The sequence below is a fragment of the Triticum dicoccoides genome, chromosome 7A (assembly GCF_002162155.2).
Source record: "Triticum dicoccoides isolate Atlit2015 ecotype Zavitan chromosome 7A, WEW_v2.0, whole genome shotgun sequence".
Classification (NCBI taxonomy): Eukaryota; Viridiplantae; Streptophyta; class Magnoliopsida; order Poales; family Poaceae; genus Triticum; species Triticum dicoccoides.
The window spans coordinates 716,647,665-716,666,491 of record NC_041392.1 but is presented as its reverse complement, the minus strand read 5'-3'; the positions used below and the strand labels follow the sequence as shown (position 1 = coordinate 716,666,491).

At 43.2% G+C, this 18,827-nt stretch overlaps 2 protein-coding genes across 2 annotated transcripts; one reads left to right on the top strand and one right to left on the bottom strand.

Moving 5' to 3' along the window:
* Positions 1-1,468: 1,468 nt before the first annotated feature.
* On the bottom strand, positions 1,469-3,194 carry LOC119328092 (germin-like protein 5-1). The gene is made up of 3 exons (XM_037601129.1): positions 2,970-3,194; positions 2,732-2,862; positions 1,469-2,131 (listed from the first exon to the last, which is right to left on the bottom strand). Exons 2-3 carry the CDS (start codon positions 2,850-2,852, stop codon positions 1,599-1,601), a joined length of 654 nt encoding a protein of 217 aa, XP_037457026.1. The 5' UTR covers positions 2,853-2,862; positions 2,970-3,194; the 3' UTR covers positions 1,469-1,598.
* An 11,236-nt stretch (positions 3,195-14,430) lies between these two features.
* LOC119329587 (protein SRC2 homolog) lies at positions 14,431-18,394 on the top strand. The gene is made up of 7 exons (XM_037602651.1): positions 14,431-14,591; positions 14,716-14,820; positions 16,918-17,044; positions 17,129-17,200; positions 17,288-17,336; positions 17,423-17,816; positions 17,907-18,394. The coding sequence occupies exons 1-7, from the start codon at positions 14,558-14,560 to the stop codon at positions 17,942-17,944; spliced, it is 819 nt and encodes a 272-aa protein (XP_037458548.1). The 5' UTR covers positions 14,431-14,557; the 3' UTR covers positions 17,945-18,394.
* Positions 18,395-18,827: the final 433 nt, after the last annotated feature.

Below are 18,827 nucleotides of genomic sequence, written 5' to 3'. Positions count from 1 at the left end.
CAGGTCATGCCGAAGGCGGGAATGACCTTCCCTTTTTTTTTCCTTTTCTTTTGCCACTGCTGATTTAGGAACTCAACAAAATAAAGTGATGTCATGCTCTCTCTGTATTGCTGTATGGAATCGATGAGAATCGGTTGATCGGCAAACCAATCCAGTTTCTACCAGTTTCAGTTACATACAGCCCCGTGGAAACCAGAGAGATGGGTCAAAACCTTGCTTGGAAGTTCAGGAATATGGACACTTCTCGTTTTAATTTTGATCATATACAGTCCTAGACTCCTAGTCCTGGTGGGGGAGGAGCTTGATCCGGGGGTATGGGGGTATCAAGAATTGGACTTGAAGAATGGAGGGAAGAGGCCGACCCTATTGCTCCTGCTAATTAAGGGCAACGCGGATCACCAAATGTCCGCGGACATGTTTTGTGGAAAGCGGTGAGGCGTCAACCATCCAACCAAATGTCCAGCTCATTTCAAACGACCGCTCGCGGGCACAGATGAAAATTGAAGCGAAACAGACATAATTTAAACAAAGTTTGATGTATTACAACCAAAGGATGAAATTAAACAAGTTGGACATAAATAGTATAAACTAATCCTAGCTAACTAAAACTAGGCGAGGTACCAAACGGTGACCTCGTAGAGATGGCATCGCATCGCGGTCCCCATCGTCGTCGTCCAATCAGCAACATGTGGGCGCCGATATGAGCTTGGTGAGCGAGGTCTCTCTTCCGTCTCATACAGGATCGGCACATGCCAGATATCCCACACAATGGAGTGTGTTTTGGGATTCCAATCCGGATACTCATCGAGGGAAGGATCCTCCTGCGCCGCTGGTGACACATAGGGGCTATTTGGTTGCTACCCATGTTCGCCCTGCCAAATCGCGGGCCGACCAAAAAGTTGGTGACCAAATCGCCCGCCTTGGTTTCACCAAGAATTTGGCGTGGAATCAGAGGAGGGAGTGCGGGCGAGCTGGGCATCCAAAAAATCGGAAGTGACCAAACAGACAGGGTAGCGGTCCAAACGTGACCCCATAATAACAGGGATCCTCCTCCTTCGCTTGCTCCTCCTCAAAAGCCCACACTTGTACACCGATTGGGAGGGATTGCTTCATTTAGAGTCTAAACAAATTTTAAAATTAGTTTTGTCCAACTATGGGTGTGCAAATCTTAAGGCCTTAGGCCACTAACAATGCGTAGTACCATGTGCTAGAACTTACTACATTTGCATTGCATAATATCATGCACTAGTATCATATTTCACTTAATTTTATTTTTTGCGAATGACATGTCACTCAATTTGTAATTTGTCTTTCATTTGTGGGTATGATGTCAGAAAAATTCTCTAACATCCTCAATTCCAACGCCACATCATCTTTTCCCCCTCAAGTTTCACTTCATGATACTGTTATGATACTTGCGTTCGCCTCATTAGTCCCGGTTATGATGCTCTTGCACCCGAAAAGGTCGTATGCGTGATGGAATATCACTCGCAATATTTTTATTTCGAATACCATTGCTAATGTTTATAACAAATGAACACATAGAGATTACCATGCCTGAGAAAATGCGATAAATTACTAGAGATTGGAACAAGCATTCAAGACGGCCGAAAGTTTGCCCGGATGCTGTCCACGGTGTGCTTATCCGTGAGGAGCGTCTTAGCCAGGAGATCATCGGGGAGAGCCCCGGCGAAGAGCGCGTCGGCAAGGAGCACCAGCCCGGGGTTCTGGCTGCTGAGGCTGGCGTAGAGCGCAGCAGGGGCGGTGCCGTTGTTGTAGAGGAAGTGCATGAGCCCCTGCGGCACGGCGAACACGTCGCCCTTGCTGAGCACCTTGGCGAAGAGCTTGTTGTCCGGGTAGGAGGAGACGAACCCGAAGTAGACGGAGCCTTCCAGCACCAGGGCCGTCTCGGCCGCCCTGGGGTGGTAGTGCGGCGGGAAGATGGCCCCCGGTGCAAGGTCGACGCGGGCGTACCGCTGGCCCTGCGTGTTAAGGCCTGGGATCTGCACGGTCAGCGCTGAGTACCCGTAGCGCTCGCTCGTCGTGTCGCGCAGCTTGTCGGCACCGGCGAAGAAGAAGTCGTCGGACACCACGGCCGCCGGGTCCTTGCATGATAACCCATTCACGCGCACTGCATAGTACATATACATATAAAGAGCTTATATGGCCACATCATGGAGCAGTCCCTCGGCCCCCATTCACATGGCGTCCTCGCTTTTCATGATTTAGCGAGTATTGATCATCAGTTACAACAATAATACACACTCCCACTCTAAATTAGTTGAAGCTCTAAATTTACTTAAGCCTAATTTCTCTAAATTTGAGCAAACTTGTCTAACTTTGTGTTAAAGTCTGCAGCATCAAATATATAAAGCACAAAAACATAGTTTATGATCAATCTAATGAGACTACTTTTGTGTTATAGATGTTGGTGTATTTTTCCATAAACTTTATCAAACTTAAACAAGTTAACTTAGGACAAAACTAATAATTCAGTTAATTTCAAACAGAGGGAGTAAGCAGTGTAGCATAAAAACTATTCCATTGTTTTCTTAAAAAAACACACACACAATGGGGAACTTTTGATGTAATTTCTCTTTGCAAAAATAAGTTGAGTTTTATTCGTCAAATTAACAGTCAAAGTTGAACATCGAAATGTGTGGCGCCGTGTAAATTAGAACAGAGGGAGCAGAACCCAGAAGGATGCGCACGTACGGCCAGTGTTACTTACCTTTGGACGTGGAGTCGGCGACGCAGAAGTCCTGGAGAGGGTTGGGGTCGAAGGCCTCGCCGCCATGGCCGGAACCAAGGGCGACGAGCGCGGCCACCAGGAGCAACGCCGCAGCAGCCATGGCGGGTCTTCTAGAGTTCTCGATCAGCACATATGCAACGAGAAACGACTGCAAGTTAGATAGGAGTATATAGTACTAGTGAACTTCCATGAATGAGGAGCCGTGGTGCGAACGTACATGGTGGAATTCCGGTGAAAACGAACGCAGGTTTGCTAAAGGTCAACGAAGGCCCCTGTAGTCCTGTTTACAAGCTTCGAAATTGCTTTGTCTAATCATGCAGGGAGAAAAGTAACCAGCTTTCACGGACGGGGTAGGCCTTGTGTGGGGACTCCGTCTGGAAATTAACGAAAGTTTTCAAAAACTATTCGTTATATTTCGGAAGAGTGTGCGAGCGGCGAGCGCGTCATTATCTATCATATCATTGCGAATTTTTGGCGTGCCTAACTTGAATTTATAGGAGGGGATTCACACAGGAGCGTGGAGAAGGATTAAATTGAAGCCATTAGTTAGCTTCCACGGTTGCAAGCTGGGTTTAATCAAAGTTGGCAGGCACGTTTTGCTCAGCAGAGGCTAAGAGGACGTCTCACCAGCTTTGATGGGCCCCCAGCATGGTTGAAATGTGTGCATTGTGAGCGTCAAGGTTTGAATTAACATATTGCGCTAATGTAGTAGGTGGTTTTTTTTTGCGGGTGAATGTAGTAGGTGAATTGGAGGGTTAGTGGAAGCAAAACCACGCAACAAAAGACTTGGGGGTTGGTGCAAAATCATAATTTAGGCCTCGTGTATACAACTGTTAACTTCAAGATGGTGTGGAAGCTTCTGACCATGATGGGAAAGCAAAGCTCTTGCATGAAGCTTTTAAGGAAAGGCTTGGCCAATCTGAAAACTTTGACATACATGCTCACCTACTTCACCTACTTCCCACTCATCAGGATCCCTCCTTTCTTGAGGTTCCATTTACCAAAGAGGAAACTGATTCTGTGACCAAGGATGTACCAACAAACAAGGCACTTGAGCCTGATAGGTTTAATGTTCATTTCATCAGAAAATGTTGGCATATTATACAACACGACTTCTATGACCTATGTGAGCAATTTCAAAAGGGAGACCTTTGTTTGCAGAGTATCAACAACTCCTTCATCAATCTTATCCCTAAAAAGGCAGGGGCAAACACTGTCAATGATTACAGACCTATTTCCCTTTTAAGCTGCACGATCAAGCTTATTACCAAGCTCCTTGCTAACAGACTTAAACAGTTATATTGGAACTAGTTCATATCAATCAATATGGGTTTTTAAAAACCAAGACCATACAAGACTACATAGAATGGGCTTATGAGTACCTGTTCCAATGTCACAAAAGTAAACAACCAACTGTGGTTCTTAAACTAGACTTTGAAAAGGCTTTTGATAAGATAGAACATGGCATGATCTTAGCAAAATGACTTTAGAAGGAAATGGTGTTCTTGGATTAAGCAGATTCTGGAGACAACCACCTCATCTGTTCTTTTGAATGTGTAAGACAATAGGTTTAGGGAACTGGCTCAACCCTCTAGGGGTGGCCTATCTCATATATATATAACAAGGGGGTACAACGTTACATCGTACGTATTCATATACGTACACATATACAGGAGCTATACAGTCTAACACCCTCCCTCAATCTTAGCCACTTCCTAAAGAATCTAGAAGGGTAAGATTGCGCCGACAATGCTCAAACTGTGGAAGAGGTAACGGCTTGGTGAAGATGTCTGCAAGTTGATCTTTGGAGGAGATGAACTTGATCTGTAGTTGCTTCTGAGATACCCGTTCCCGTACAAAATGATAGTCCACTTCGATGTGTTTCGTTCGGGCATGAAATACTGGATTAGCAGATAGGTATGTAGCACCGATGTTATCACACCAAAGAATAGGAGACTGTGATTGAGATATACCCAACTCCTGAAGTAAAGACTGCACCCAGATAATCTCTGCAGTTGCATTAGCCACAACCTTATACTCAGCTTCAGTACTGCTACGTGAAACAGTAGCTTGTTTCCGAGCACTCCAGGCGATCAAAGTAGAGCCAAAGAACACAGCATAGCCCCCCGTGGATCGCCTGTCATCCGGACTGCCAGCCCAATCCGCATCAGAATATGCTGAAATGATCCCAGAGGGATTCGGCCGAATGTGTAATCCATAGGACAATGTGAAACGAATGTAACGCAAGATGCGCTTAACTGCAGACCAATGAGCATCAGGTGGTGCATGGAGATACTGACATACTCTGTTGACAGCAAATGAAATATCTGGACGGGTGATCGTCAAGTACTGCAACCCACCAACAATACTTCTGTACTGTGTCGCATCAGCAGAGGGAAGGAGCTCACCATCTATAGCAGTAATCCTGTCAGTAGCAGACATAAGTGTAGTAGTTGGTTTGCACTTAAGCATTCCAGCTCGCTGCAGCAAGTCCAAACAGCGTACTGATGATACCATGTAAGACAATAGGTTTAGGGAACTGGCTCAACCCTCTAGGGGTGGCCTATCTCATATATATATATATAACAAGGGGGTACAACGTTACATCGTACGTATTCATATACGTACACATATACAGGAGCTATACAGTCTAACAGAATGGCATCCCTGGGTCACAGTTTAAATGCAGAAGGGGTCTCAGATAGGGAGACCCATTATCACCTTTACTGACTTCTTGCAATCTATTCTGGCAGCTGACTTCTTGCAATCTATTCTGGCAGCTGACTTCTTGCAATCTATTCTGGTAGCTGACTTCTTGCAATCTATTCTGAATGATGCAAAGAACAGAGGGGTCATTACACCTCCATTCAACTCCACCTCTTGTCTTGACTTTCCCATACTGCAATATGCAGATGACACCTTGATTTTTATGCCTGCTTGCCCAGCAAAAATTCAACAGCTGCAGAGACTAGTCCACCTAATTATCACAAATCCAACTTGCTCCCAATCAATGTCTTTCAGGAAGTAGTGCAACATCTGTCTACTCTGTTGGGATGAGCTATTGGAACCTTCCCTTTCATCTACTTAGGCACACCACTGGGCTTCACTAAACCAAAAATGGAATTCTTCATGTACATTATTGAGAGAATACAAAAAAGGTTGTCCATTTGCTCTCATCCTTGCCCACCTTTCGCATGAGCTGTCTCCTTCTTTATAAAGGCATCATTGAGCAAATTGATAAGTACAGAAGGCATCTTTTTTGGAGAGGCAAAGATTTGGAAGAAAAGAACCCACCTCTTGCTGCTTGGGACATGATATGCAGGCCAAAGGATAAAGGAGGACTTGGAATTTTTAATTTACACACTTAGAACACCTAATCTGCAGGCCACAGCTTATACCACTTTGACCATTGCCCCAGAGGTCATACCAACCATCAAGTGGCTATCAAAAACTTCTTGCCAACTTAAGCACAAGATATTCTTTTGGCTATTAATTAATTTCAGGGTTAACAACAGGGCCCTTTTGCAGAGAAAACATTTCTTTTTGCATGATTACTCTTGTGTCATGTGCGACCTACAAGCAGTTGAGATGAGGGATCACCTTTTATTTCATTGTCAATTTGCACAATTGTGTTGGAACTACATTTGCACCAATTGGCTACCGACAAATAAAGGCATTCAGGAAGAAATTTGCAACCTCAAGCAACTGTTGAGCATGCCATATGCATGGAGATTATCATCCTAACCTGTTGGGCAATCTAGACAACTAGGACTGATTACATTTTCCAACATATACCGCCAAGCATATACAGATGCAGAAAGAAGCTAAAAGAAGAACTCAAATGGATCACCTATAGAGTCAAGAGGAAGGAATACAGTGGATTTGAAACATGGATCAAATCCTTTAGATAACTTGTAATGCTGCTGTGGTATTTGTTGTCTCCTGTATTTTCTTTGTTATCCTAGTTTTGTTTGTTTGTTTGTTGTTTAGTTCCTTTTCTAATCTTTTATGTACATTATTCTTTGTACTCTGTTTTAAAAAATCAATAAAAATACGCAGCAGAGTCCTGCTGTTTCCCTCAATATATATATACAATTTTATCAAAGAAACACAGAAAATATGGAGAATCGGGCCTTCAAGAAACAATTGGATGGAAGAATAATAAAATATCACTCAACACATAGGTGTTTCGAGCAGCCATGAAGTTCGTTGTCCTCTTATAGGGAGATGATGAAGCCAGTGGAGGAGAACCGAAGAGGAGACGAAGAATCTAGGAGCTAGCTTCCAGTCATTTAATTTGCTCTTTTTGCATGAGACTTGACAGAAAATGAGTCAAGGAATGCAAGAGCACGGATTTTACTGATATGAACTTTGCTTTTGAATTTGTAACCTCTGCATTCGAAGGATAGTGCACAAACCACTAGGTTATCCCACCCGTTGTGAAATACATGCTTTTTTATTTCTTTTATTTGTTTCTTCAGTTAGTGGTTTTTTCTCCAAAGGTTTTGTTTGATGTTTTCCTTTTTTCTTTCTTTCTCCTTTTTCTTAAATGCGCGGATTCTTTTCAAATTCATGATTTTTTTTTCAAAACTACGAACCTTTTCCCCAATCCGTAAACTTACTGAAATTCGTAAACATTTTTTTTCAAAATCAATGATTTTTTGTCATTTTTTTAAAAAAATTGATTAACTTTTTTAATTCCATATTTTTAGAAAAACTTATTAGCTTTTTTTTAAAAAAATGTTGAACTATTTTTACAAATTTGTTAAACATTTTTCAAGTTTGTGTTTTTTCTGAAATTTATGAACTTTTTTTCCCAAAATCAATGAACTTTGTTCAAAATCGGTGAACTTTTCTTCAAATGTGTGAACTTTTTTTTGAAGTTTGTGAACCAATTTTTAAAAATCCATGAACATTTTTGTATTCATGATCTTTTTCAAATTGTATCAATTTTTTAGTTTTAGTTTTTCGTTTTTATTCAAAAGTCAACGGTTGAACGGGTGAACCATCATGAATAAAAAACAAAAAAGGAAATGGAAAAAAGGAAAACAACAACGTTTTTAATGGTTTTCATTTTAAGAATGAACAAAAATGATAGTAGTACATCTGGTGTGATGGACGACTTGGTCAGTGGTCCATTCATTAAACTGGACCATCATTGTTCGAATCATGGTGTGCATATTACCTTTTTGGGGGGCTTTAAAGGGAGAAACAAAAGTAATAATGGGCCGGCCACTAGGCGTTGCAGTTGCGTTGGTTAGGTTCAGCGAAGCTAACAACACTGAATAGGCGAAATCATTAGTTGAGGAATACTTGTTGCAAAGATCACTCCAACTCCTCAGGCTGCGACAAGTGGCGCACATACAGCGCGTCACTTGTCGCAACATGGGAGTTTTTCCTTTTTTCGTGGATCCATTTATTCAAAACGTTTTATCTCTCAAACCGTGCGTCCAAATCTCGAACCATTTTCGTCATTGGATTCCTCGTGTTGAGATTTTTAAAACTAGATACCCTATTGATAGGTTTTGACGAACTTTTTTTCATGAAAAAAATCAGACAAAAAAACAAACGGGAGCACGGATTTTTCCCTTTCCGAAAGAGGCACGCCCGTGCCTCTCACGAAATCGCAACCGTGCCTCTCGCGGAAGCAAAACCGCGACTGTCGCGAAGAAAAGAAAAGAGAAAACACGTTTCTTTCATTTCCGAGGAGGCACGAACATGACTCTCGCGAAAGGAAAATAAATAGAAAACATGTTTTTTTTCGTTTCCGAGAGGCACGACCGTGACTCTCGTGGAAGCAAAACCGTGACTCTCGCTAAAGGAAAAAAACAGAAAATGTGTTTTTTCCCGTTTGCAAGAGGCACGGCCGTGACTCTCGTTAAAGCACAATCGTGCCTCTCGTAGAAGTAAAACCGTGACTCTCGCGAAAGGAAAAAAGAACGTGTTCTTTTCCGTTTCCGAGAGGCACGGCCGTGACTCTCGTGAAAGCACACCCGTGTCTTTCGCGGAAGCAAAACTGTGATTCTCGCGAAAGAAAAAAAATATAATTTTTTTCGTTTCCAAGAGGCACGGCCGTGAATCTCACGAAAGAATAACCGTGCCTCTCGCGGAAGCAAAACTGTGACTCTTGCGAAAGGAAAAAAAATAGAAAACACCTTTTTTCGCGTAAATTTTTTTATCGAAAAGGTAAGGAAGACCGATAGAAAACCAAAACATCGAAAAAACCCGAAAAAAACTGTTTAAAAAGTCGAAAACGCGGGCGAAAAAATAAAAAAAATCCGGAGGGAGCGTCCAGAGCACGACACGTGGTGAATGACTGAGAATGCATCAAGTGGCACTGATCTCCCGAAGGAGCGCTCGTTAACTAGTTGCTCTCATGAATAGGAGCTCCCCGTCAAAGCGAGATGGTAAATTGTTTTTTAGAAGAAGGGAGATGGCAATTAAGGGAGAGCGTGAGGTGGGCCTAGGTTCCAGCACGTGGGCCTCTTTTATTTTAATTCTAATTGTCAAAATGAAGCCCAAGGCCTTTGATTAGCATTAGTACTCAATGTGGTCTGTGATGCTTAATGGGAGCTCCTATACGCCGCTTATTGCGGCAAATGGAGGGCGCGCCGCACAGGGGGTCCCCGACTGGGCCGGCCCACTACAATCGAGTTAAGCTGAACGCAAAACTACGCAAAAATGGCAGCGCTGGAAGCACTCGAACAAGCGACCTCGCGACTCAAATCTCTTGCAGCTAGCCACTTGAGCTGAAACCGCCAGATGTCCCAATGGTTAGCACGAAACGATAAGAACACACAACAGAGGAACGTATTTAAAAGGCAAACCTTTTTTAAAGTTAAAGCACATTTTTGAAAACGTGATTTTTTTTTCAGAATTCCAGAACATTTTTAAAAATTTTAAATGCGAACATTTTTGTATTGTAGCACCTGGGACTGTAGCTGCCTTTTTTTAGTTCCAAACAATTTTTAAAATTTTCGAAAAATTTCTGAATTTATGAAAAAAACGAAACAGGAACATTTATTTGAACTTCTGAACAAATTTTGAATATCAAGAACATTTTCTGAATTTTTGAACAAAATATGAAAACGGGATCATTTTTCATAAAAGCACGAACATTTTTATAAATTGTGAACCAAAATTGAAAATAAGAACATTTTCCCAACTTCTGAACAAATTTTTTATAGAAGAACATTTTTTAAATTCTCGAACAATTTTAGAATTTCTGAACAAAATTTTTAAACGGGAACATTTTTTGTAAAAGCATGAACATTTTTTAATTTCTGAACCAAAATTGAAAACAAGAACATTTTTCAAACTTCTGCACAATTTTTGAAAAAGCACAATCATTTTTTGAAAAAGCGAACATTTTTTGATTTTCTAAACAAAATATGAAAGGGGAAACATTTTTTGAAATTTTAAACAATTTATGATAAATGCAAAAAGGAAACAGAAACTTTTTGAAAAGCACAAAATTTTTAAACAAGAAACAATTTGAAATTTACGAACATTTTTCGAAAAGCACAAACTTTTTTAAAAAAGGAAAAAAGGAAAAAAAAGGAAAAAGGAGAGGAAGAAAAAAAAGAAACATGAAAAAAGAAAAAAAGAAAAGAACGAAAAGAAACAGAAAAAGAAGAAATAAAAAGGAAAATAGAAAACCAGCTTAAGGAACCTTCTAGAAGGTTCCCAAAACTGATAAAAATCGGCTGGGAAACTTTTAGAAAGTTCCCAAAACCGAAACTGTCTATAGTGGGAGATGGGCCGGCCCAGATTATCGCTCCCCTATGCGTTCGCTCGACATTTTGACGCAGCGAGCGTCCAATAGGAATTTCCATGCTTAATGGTAGCACACACAATCTGATGTGGTACTGGTGTATTTTTTTGTTTCGGAACCCACAATACAAACACAAATGCTGAACATACACAGATATAAGATTCCACCCCTACGAATACATGCACATACGAGAGAGTGTTTTGTTTGGATTTCGGATAGAGCACGGTACTGTTCTGCGACCCTCCGCAAAGCTCTTTTTACCAGGAGGTAGCGGCAAACTACCAGCCTCTGGCGATCTCACAGCTAGGGTTTCCTTGTCTCTCACTAGCGTCGTCATCGGTCTGTCTCATCTCGTATGGTCCTTGGATCATGGAGGCGTGGGTGGATCCGGCCCTTACCAGCGGGAAGGCTCCGTTTTTTATGTTTCTGGAGTTTTGTTAGGGTTTGTGCCATGTTCAGGAAGACGAGGCAGAGGCGGCTTCTTTAAGATGGAATAAGATCCTCCCCGCATAGCCCCTATCTTGACGATGTTTATAGCGTCTTCGGAGGGCATATGGAGGTGTCTCTCCGATGGATCTCATGGGTCCCGGTCGGCGTTTGTCTCCAGTGGACCCGCTTGGTTCCGGTCTTCGTTCGTCTACATCTATATGACTGCGGGTTGGATCCTTTCGATCTAGACTTCTCTTCATCGACGGCGGTTGCTGTTCTGGTGCGCTGGCCCGATAGGGCCTTATCACGACGACATCCTGACTATCTACTACAACCACGTTTTCCCGGCTTTGATGAGGGAGGGTGATGATGGCGCGCGCCTTCGGCTCGCTCCAGTGCTTGTAGTCATCGCTAGGTGGTCCACGGACATGATTGTAATTTTATTATCTCTATTGTTCTTTTGTACTATCATGATTGGAGATGAATAAATTAGAATTTTTTTGAAAAAAAAGAGTCAATTACACCATTGATGCTAAAACCTAGTGCTAAAACTTGCGACATACATTGAACTGGTGCAGCAACTTGGCTTTAAGGTGCATACACGGTGCAAAATCGTGTTTGTATACGGATATGATGCTGACTAGGCACGCCACATGATGTGGGACCCGCTGTCAGCCACTGAACAACAGAGTTAGGGTGTGTGGCATGTTATTTCGTGAAAAACCCCTCAGATTCCCCCCCCCTCTTTCATCATAAGTATCCCACAAAAAATGTGCAAAAATTGTGGGCGGGGCATTCAAACGCGTGACCTGCAAGGCGGAGGGCATGTGCCTAACCAACGCAACGACAAGGTTGTTTGGTGAGAGTGGATACGTACACGGGGCTGTTCGGCAGTCCACCAGCTCCTTGGATTTTAAAAATTTGGGGAGTACCGATTCACTCACTCCGCAGTTTTGGACTAAAACTCCGCCAGCTCCGAGAGCGGCAGCGTGGAGCAGAGGGACTCCGAACAGTCCCTTTATATCATTTAGAGTTAAGCGGGTTGGAGACCCCACACCCTTTTTGCTGTGTTATATTTATTTTTTCCAAATTATATGTAAACTATAATCGTGTGATATAAATTGAAAATATATAATTTTTTCTTAAAGCATATTAATGTAGTATGTAAAAGTGCTCATCCTTTAAGAATATTTTTTATGTTTCTATATATTTTAATAATGCGTACAAAAGTTTAAAAATGTTCAAAGTTCTAACAAAATATTAGTGTAGTATAAAAAAGTGTTCATGCTGTAAGAATTTTTTATAGTTTTTAATAAATGCATATATAAGTTTAAAGGTGTTCATTCTTTTAAAAAAATCATGTAGTCTATAAAATTGTTCATGCTTTAAGAAACATATATTCATGTATTGTAAAATAGTTGGATGGGATTTGAACCAGTGACATGTAGTCATCATGTGCGCGTGGCCACCACCCCACCCAACAGCGTTATTTCTTTTCAAAACCTTATAAAATACATGTAAATTATAATCTTATGTCATAAAAAGTATATATACACAATACAAATTTATTCACATATTATTTCAAAATTTATACATATACCTAAATTATTATTTTCAAAATTGTGCACATAATAATTTTCAAATTTAATAAAAATGTCAATTAGTTATATAAGTTTTGATATATTTAAATAAATAGTAATATATATTTAAAATGTTCATGCTTTTAACAAAATAATTATGTAGTATATAGAAGTGCAAAAGGGGCCGTACGGTCTCCAGCCTATTTATACGATCTAAAGGATATTGTAAATTACGTAACCATTTGTTGGTGCGTTGGTGAGGCACATGACCCTCCTCGCTGCAGGTCACGGTATCGAATGTTATTGGCCGCTGACAGATGGACCGACAGGCGTCAGGGGCTTATTCGAAAGAAAAAAAATTCGAGGGTTTTCCACAAAATAATAGGCCACACGCCTTATCTCTTTCGTTGAGTGGCTGACAGTGAGTCCCATGGCACGTGGCATACCTAGTCAGCACCATGTTTGTACACAAACATAATTTGCATCGTATATGCACGCTAAAACCAAGTTTCAGCACCAGTTTAATGTATGCCGTAAGTTTTGGCGCTAAAGTGATTTCTCGTGCAAGTTTTAGCACCTGTGGTGTAATTGACTCAAAAAAAAAAACCTTTGAGAAAGATGCATGTGCCTTCTAGCTGACAGGAACGTCCCCTGAGAACGCTTATCGTTGCTAGTAGACTTGTACCAAATCCAGTAGTACCGTTCACCAACCATGGTATAAGATGGGGTGAAAATGAACAAAATTGGTCCTTATCCGAAACTTCAACATAAAATGACCCTAATCTGAAATTATTTCATGAAATGACCCACTTTTTGCATGACGCCCGTGGCTAGGGTGCCATGCTAGAGAGCATGACGCCCGGGGCTAGAGCGCCATGATAGCGACATGTAGCATGACGCCCCGGCTTAGGGCGCCGGGGCGTCATGCAAAAGGGGCCATTTCGTGAAATATTTTCAAATTGGAGCCATTTTGTATTGAAGTTTGAGATAAGGGCCATTTTTGTCCATTTTCACTAGGATGGGCAGGTGGGCTGTCGGACAAGCGGATCACAGATTGCACAAAACTTGTGGGCCCGCCCGTGCGCGTGTCCGCTTGCCTGGTGCGTTGACTGGACTTGACCGACTGTGAACCTACCGCGTGGGCGTTGGAGGGAAACTGTCTCACATGGCAGCGGCATCGTACCATCGCAGCTCCACCATCTATCCGTTGTTCTTTTTTTTTTGAGGGATGAGGGATCTATCCGTTGTTCTGCATACTATACTACTACTAGCATCGATCCGTTGCTGACTTGACTTGAGTCTTCTGGACCGAGGGCGTCCGTCCAGCGGATAGGAAACGGCCATCTCGACGGACGCAGCTCCTCTGACGTACGGCGCACTCGCTGATGTGTGGACCTGGACCCACGCGTCAGTGGTCCAACGTCAGGTGGTCGTACGTCAAGGGATCCAGCTCCCATCTCGACTCCCGTGTGTTTTCCTTTTCCCCTTGCATTGCTACTAGTATTTCTATGTGTGTTCGCGCACGATACCCATTGCTTGGGATGGAAATTCCATCTACGACTATACATTTTTTTGTGAGACAATGTACGACTGTACATATGGCAGCTTTGCTTGCGAGGCGAGAAATACGGATCCAACGCGCAGGCGACGCGGTTTACCGGGGGCAACAAGCAGCGTCCGTCGTGGTGGTCACGTGCAAGCGACGCCAAGCCCGGGCGTGAAAAAGCTGCATCCCATCCGCTTGTGAGAGACCCTCAAAAAAAAAAAAATCCGCTTGTGAGAGACAGCAAAGCGCGTCCGTACGTGATTATTGTTTTTTTCATCCCTCAAAAAAAAACGTGATTATTGTTTTCGGAAGGCGACGCCCAAGGGCAGAAAACGCGTCGTCGGGCGGGCAATAAAGAGCCCCCGCGCCCTCGTCCATCTTGGATCACACCGGCAGCAAAGGTCGCTTTCGCCTCCCTCTCTCCCTATCTCAGCCCGCGCCCCCTTTTGCCGCCGCCGCCGACGATTCAACCGCCCATGTCGATCCAGGGCCTGCTCCTCGAGGTCAGAGGTAGGAATACTCCTTCCTTTCCCTCCCCCGTTCCCACTCCCTCGCTCGCTTGATCGATTGATTGGTTCCCCGCCGCGGGTGGACTGGAGGCCCCTTTTGCTCAACTCAATTTCGTGTCCACCAGTGACGGGGTGCCGGAAGCTGCGGGACACCGAGTTCTTCTCGCGCCAGGACCCCTACGTCATCGTCGACTACGCCACCACCAAGCTGCGCACCCGCACCTGCACCGGTACGCCATTTTTCCGTGCTTGCTTCACCTTCTCGTGCACCATGGCTGTATCCTGTATGACGTTATGCGTGACCGCATACTCCTCCTGCTCTTCAAATCAAAAAAAAAGAGTCAAAACTGGTGGCATTTGAACTGGTGGTCTAGCTAGCGCAATGCGCAACTAATCTGTCTGGCCACAACAATTTAATCTCTTCATTGGGCCCAATCTGTTCCAGTTATCGTCGTGCCTTTGCCCACGCACGGTGGCTGCAGCATTGCCTCTTCCTTGTTCTACAGGAGACTCAGTGTACACTAGCAATGACCTGTTCATCGAGGAGGGCGTACCGAACCCACTTTCTTCTTCGCTAGTTGCGCCATCCCGCGTTAGTTGCACCAACAACGGTGGGCGAGCGACCATGCCAGCATTGCCTCTTCTTTCTTCTCGAGGAGCAGGAGCAGCGACGTCTTCTCATCTTCGAGTTATACTATATACTTTGCTATAAGCAATCCTCACTGCTCAATTTGGTCCTTCCAGCAGTTTGCGCGTCGACAACCTCTGCCCAAGCCTAGGTGCCCAAGACTGGTGCTATTCAAACTGAATTCACTCCAAATTTGAACTAGACTCACCCGAGTCATCATCTAGTGTATTGTATAGTCTGTCGCCAATTTAGTCTGTTCAATCGATTAATCAGCATGCTCGACTCAATTCGTTTCAGTAGTTGCACCTACCAGCACCACGCGGTGGTTGGGTAACCACGCCCAACCAACGACTAGTTCTCAAGCGCACTTACAGTTTGCTACAGCATGGCCCACTGTTTGATTACTATACGGGCTGCTCTTCTGAAACATGTGCTTGTCATTATTAGGACTGGTGTCAACTGACTGCTCTCATACTCAGCCCACTCTTAGTAAAAACACTAGTAGTAATCTAACAGTAATACTGTTCATTCATGGAAGCCGACATTATTGCAGTTGAGCTGACACCATAGGATTATGATGTTTCTATATCTTCGTCGGTTGCATGCGTGATCATTGTCTATCTCCTTGGAGTCCATGTATTCGATAGGGGTACTCTGCCTCCTATTATTTTTTGCGAAGATCACGCGTCTCGTGATGAGGAGGACATTTTTGTTTCTTGCACACCTCCTGGTGGATTCGTGCCACCCTAGATTACAGTAAAAAAATAATCACGCCACCCTAGATTACAGTAAAAAAATAATCACGCCACCGTAGATTGGCATAAGATACTCTGGTCGATGGGAATATATTCTTCTATCTTTGTTTGATGCGCTGCGCCCCTGATGAATATGATTCTACACACTAGCGGCCCACATTACTCATCCTAGTTTTTGCAGAAATGCAATGTCGTGGTTGTTTTTGTTTCTTTCACGTCTGCTAGCTGGTGGAAAAAATGGCACCCTAGCTTGGCATAAGATACTCATGTCGATTTGAGAATATATTCTTTTAACTTTGTTTGATGCGCGTCCTATGAATAAAGTTGTACGCGATAGTGCTACTCATTACTTGTACTGAAGGAATCCTATTTCCTTTGTAGTAGTACAATTTGGCATCCACCTCTATATGTTTCGAGTGATGCTCTCAGGATGCTCGGCTGGTTCTAGAAGTTGGGCAATTCAATTATTTGGAACGCTATTTGCCAATGTCAATGTGTTACCATTTCTTATATCCTTATTGAAATTTGCTACCGGGCCTTCCTTATGCAGACAAGGACTTAAATACAGCAAACTGGTATGGTGTGCAATTCCCTTTTATTTTGTTCTCTATGAAACTGAAACCATTCCTTATAAAAGTACCCAAGCCTAGATTAGAGCCCTGTAGGAAAGTTCTTTTTCCGGTCTATCTTGCAGTTACTATGCCGAATAGAAAATGCACTCTCATCCATCCTAGAGTTGACCTGAACAAGTCCTCCTCTTTTTCCAAGAGGTTCTTCGATCTGCATTTCATAACATATTATTAATCTAGGAGACTATCACCCCTTGACTTTCAATTAATGTGGAGTGCCAGGGCATTTTTTTTTCCGGTGTGAACTAGGACATTTCCAAAGTTGGTACATATTTGACCTCCATAAGCTTACTGTTTTTTTCTTAATACAATCAGATGGGGGAAGGAACCCGTCCTTCGACGAGAAGTTTCATATACCACTCATCGAGGGGCTCCGCGAGCTGAGTATCAACGTGTGGAACAGCAACACAATCAACACCGATGACTTCATTGGCAGCTGCAGGTTTGTACATTACGATGCAGCTCACTTTAGTCATTATACTGTTACCGAGTAAAGCGACTGATGGCTGAGCGTTTCTGCATGCAGGGTTCCGCTGAACAAGGTGCTCACAAGTGGCTACGATGATTCCTCATGGCCCCTCCAGACACGCCATATGAAGTAGGTGTTTTGTTACATATGCGTACTGTAATACCTTTCTCCTACTGTCACTTGCAGATTTCCTGACACTGAGGTCAACCTGTGCAGGTCTGCTGGGGAAGTTAAACTTATCATGCACTTTGATGTCTCAGCAATGGTGAGTGAGAGGCTGATCACTGGTCATTGTTTAATTGTTTCTGTTAATGTGTCATTGCCTCATTGTTTTTCTCTTGTGTATATCAGAAGAACAAGATGGCAGGTAAAACTTCTGGCCAGTACGCTCCTTCGCCATACGGTGCCTCCTCAGCTTCGTACCCAGCGCCTTCAGCATATGCTGCAGCACCCCCACCGCACCAAGCTTATCCAGCTCCTAGCCACGCACCATATCCTGCTCCTTCTGCGTACTCAACTCCGCCTCCTCAGCAGCCATACCCAACTCCGCCTACTCAGTTGCCATACCCACAGCAGGGATGTCCTCCTGCAAGTCACCCACCACAGCCATATGGACAACCGTACCCACCGCAGCCGTACGGGCAACCGTACCCACCACAGCCATATGGGCAGCAACCTTACCCGCCACAGCCATATGGGCAACCCTACCCACCACCTTCAGCAGCACAATCCCCTTATCCACCTGGTAAGATCTTAATGAGCTTAGATAAATCCATCCATTTTCATGCCTCTAATCCGGTGAACTAATGTGATGATCTCACTGAATCTTATGCAGCGCCTTACCCTGGAGCTTATCCACCGCGGCCATATTGATACACCCAGCTTCAGTGACCTGACGTGGCGGCACCGAAACGAAGAAATGATGATCAGTTGTGGCCGCTGAGCTGTTTCAAATGGATCACAAGCCTACTGAAGGTGTGTTAGATAACTGGAACAGCATGTAAATCATCTCCTTTGCGCTAGTGTTGCGAACAGCCTAGCAAATCATCAGAAATGTTTACTCTCTCTGGTATGCACTATATAAGTAGCTTGCAGAATGCGTGATCAAGTCAGTTCTATATTGTGGTTAGAAACCTTCTGTTTTGAAGCCATTATCGACCTTTCTACCCGCAAGTCTGTAACTATAGTTCTAGCTGCTTGAATGCCAGCGAGTGCGTGGCAGCTGCAAAACCTGCAGCTTCTTGCAGCCAACCTGAAACCTGAAGTGTTTTGTGATGCTCAATAAATTTGCCTTGTTTGATATACGCCATGGTGTGTGGTGAATAGGATGTGATTTCGAATGAGATTTGTGGCTCAAGAAATTTGCCTCAGTAAACTGGAAGTGTTTTGTGATGCTCTTTGTTTTGAATGAGATTTGTGCGGATTTATGATGCCCTTGACGTCTCCTTAACAGAGGAATGAGATTTGTGCGGATTTGCCAATCAAAGATCATTGATGCTTATTTCTGAATTCAGCCACTCTGGCGATGTGTTAAATTCAAATTTCAGTTACCTCTTTGTGGTGTTTGGAGGCTTACTTGTACTGGATATAGCTGGCCTGTGATGGGTTCTTTGAATTTATTAGGTAGTTAGTGCAAAACAGTAGTTAGATTAGCAGTGTTTCTGCAGTGCTTTCATCATTCTGGAGATGAATCTGATTTTCTTCTCTTTTTGTCGTGTGAGAAGATCAGTAGTTAATCATTACTATTCTCATTGAT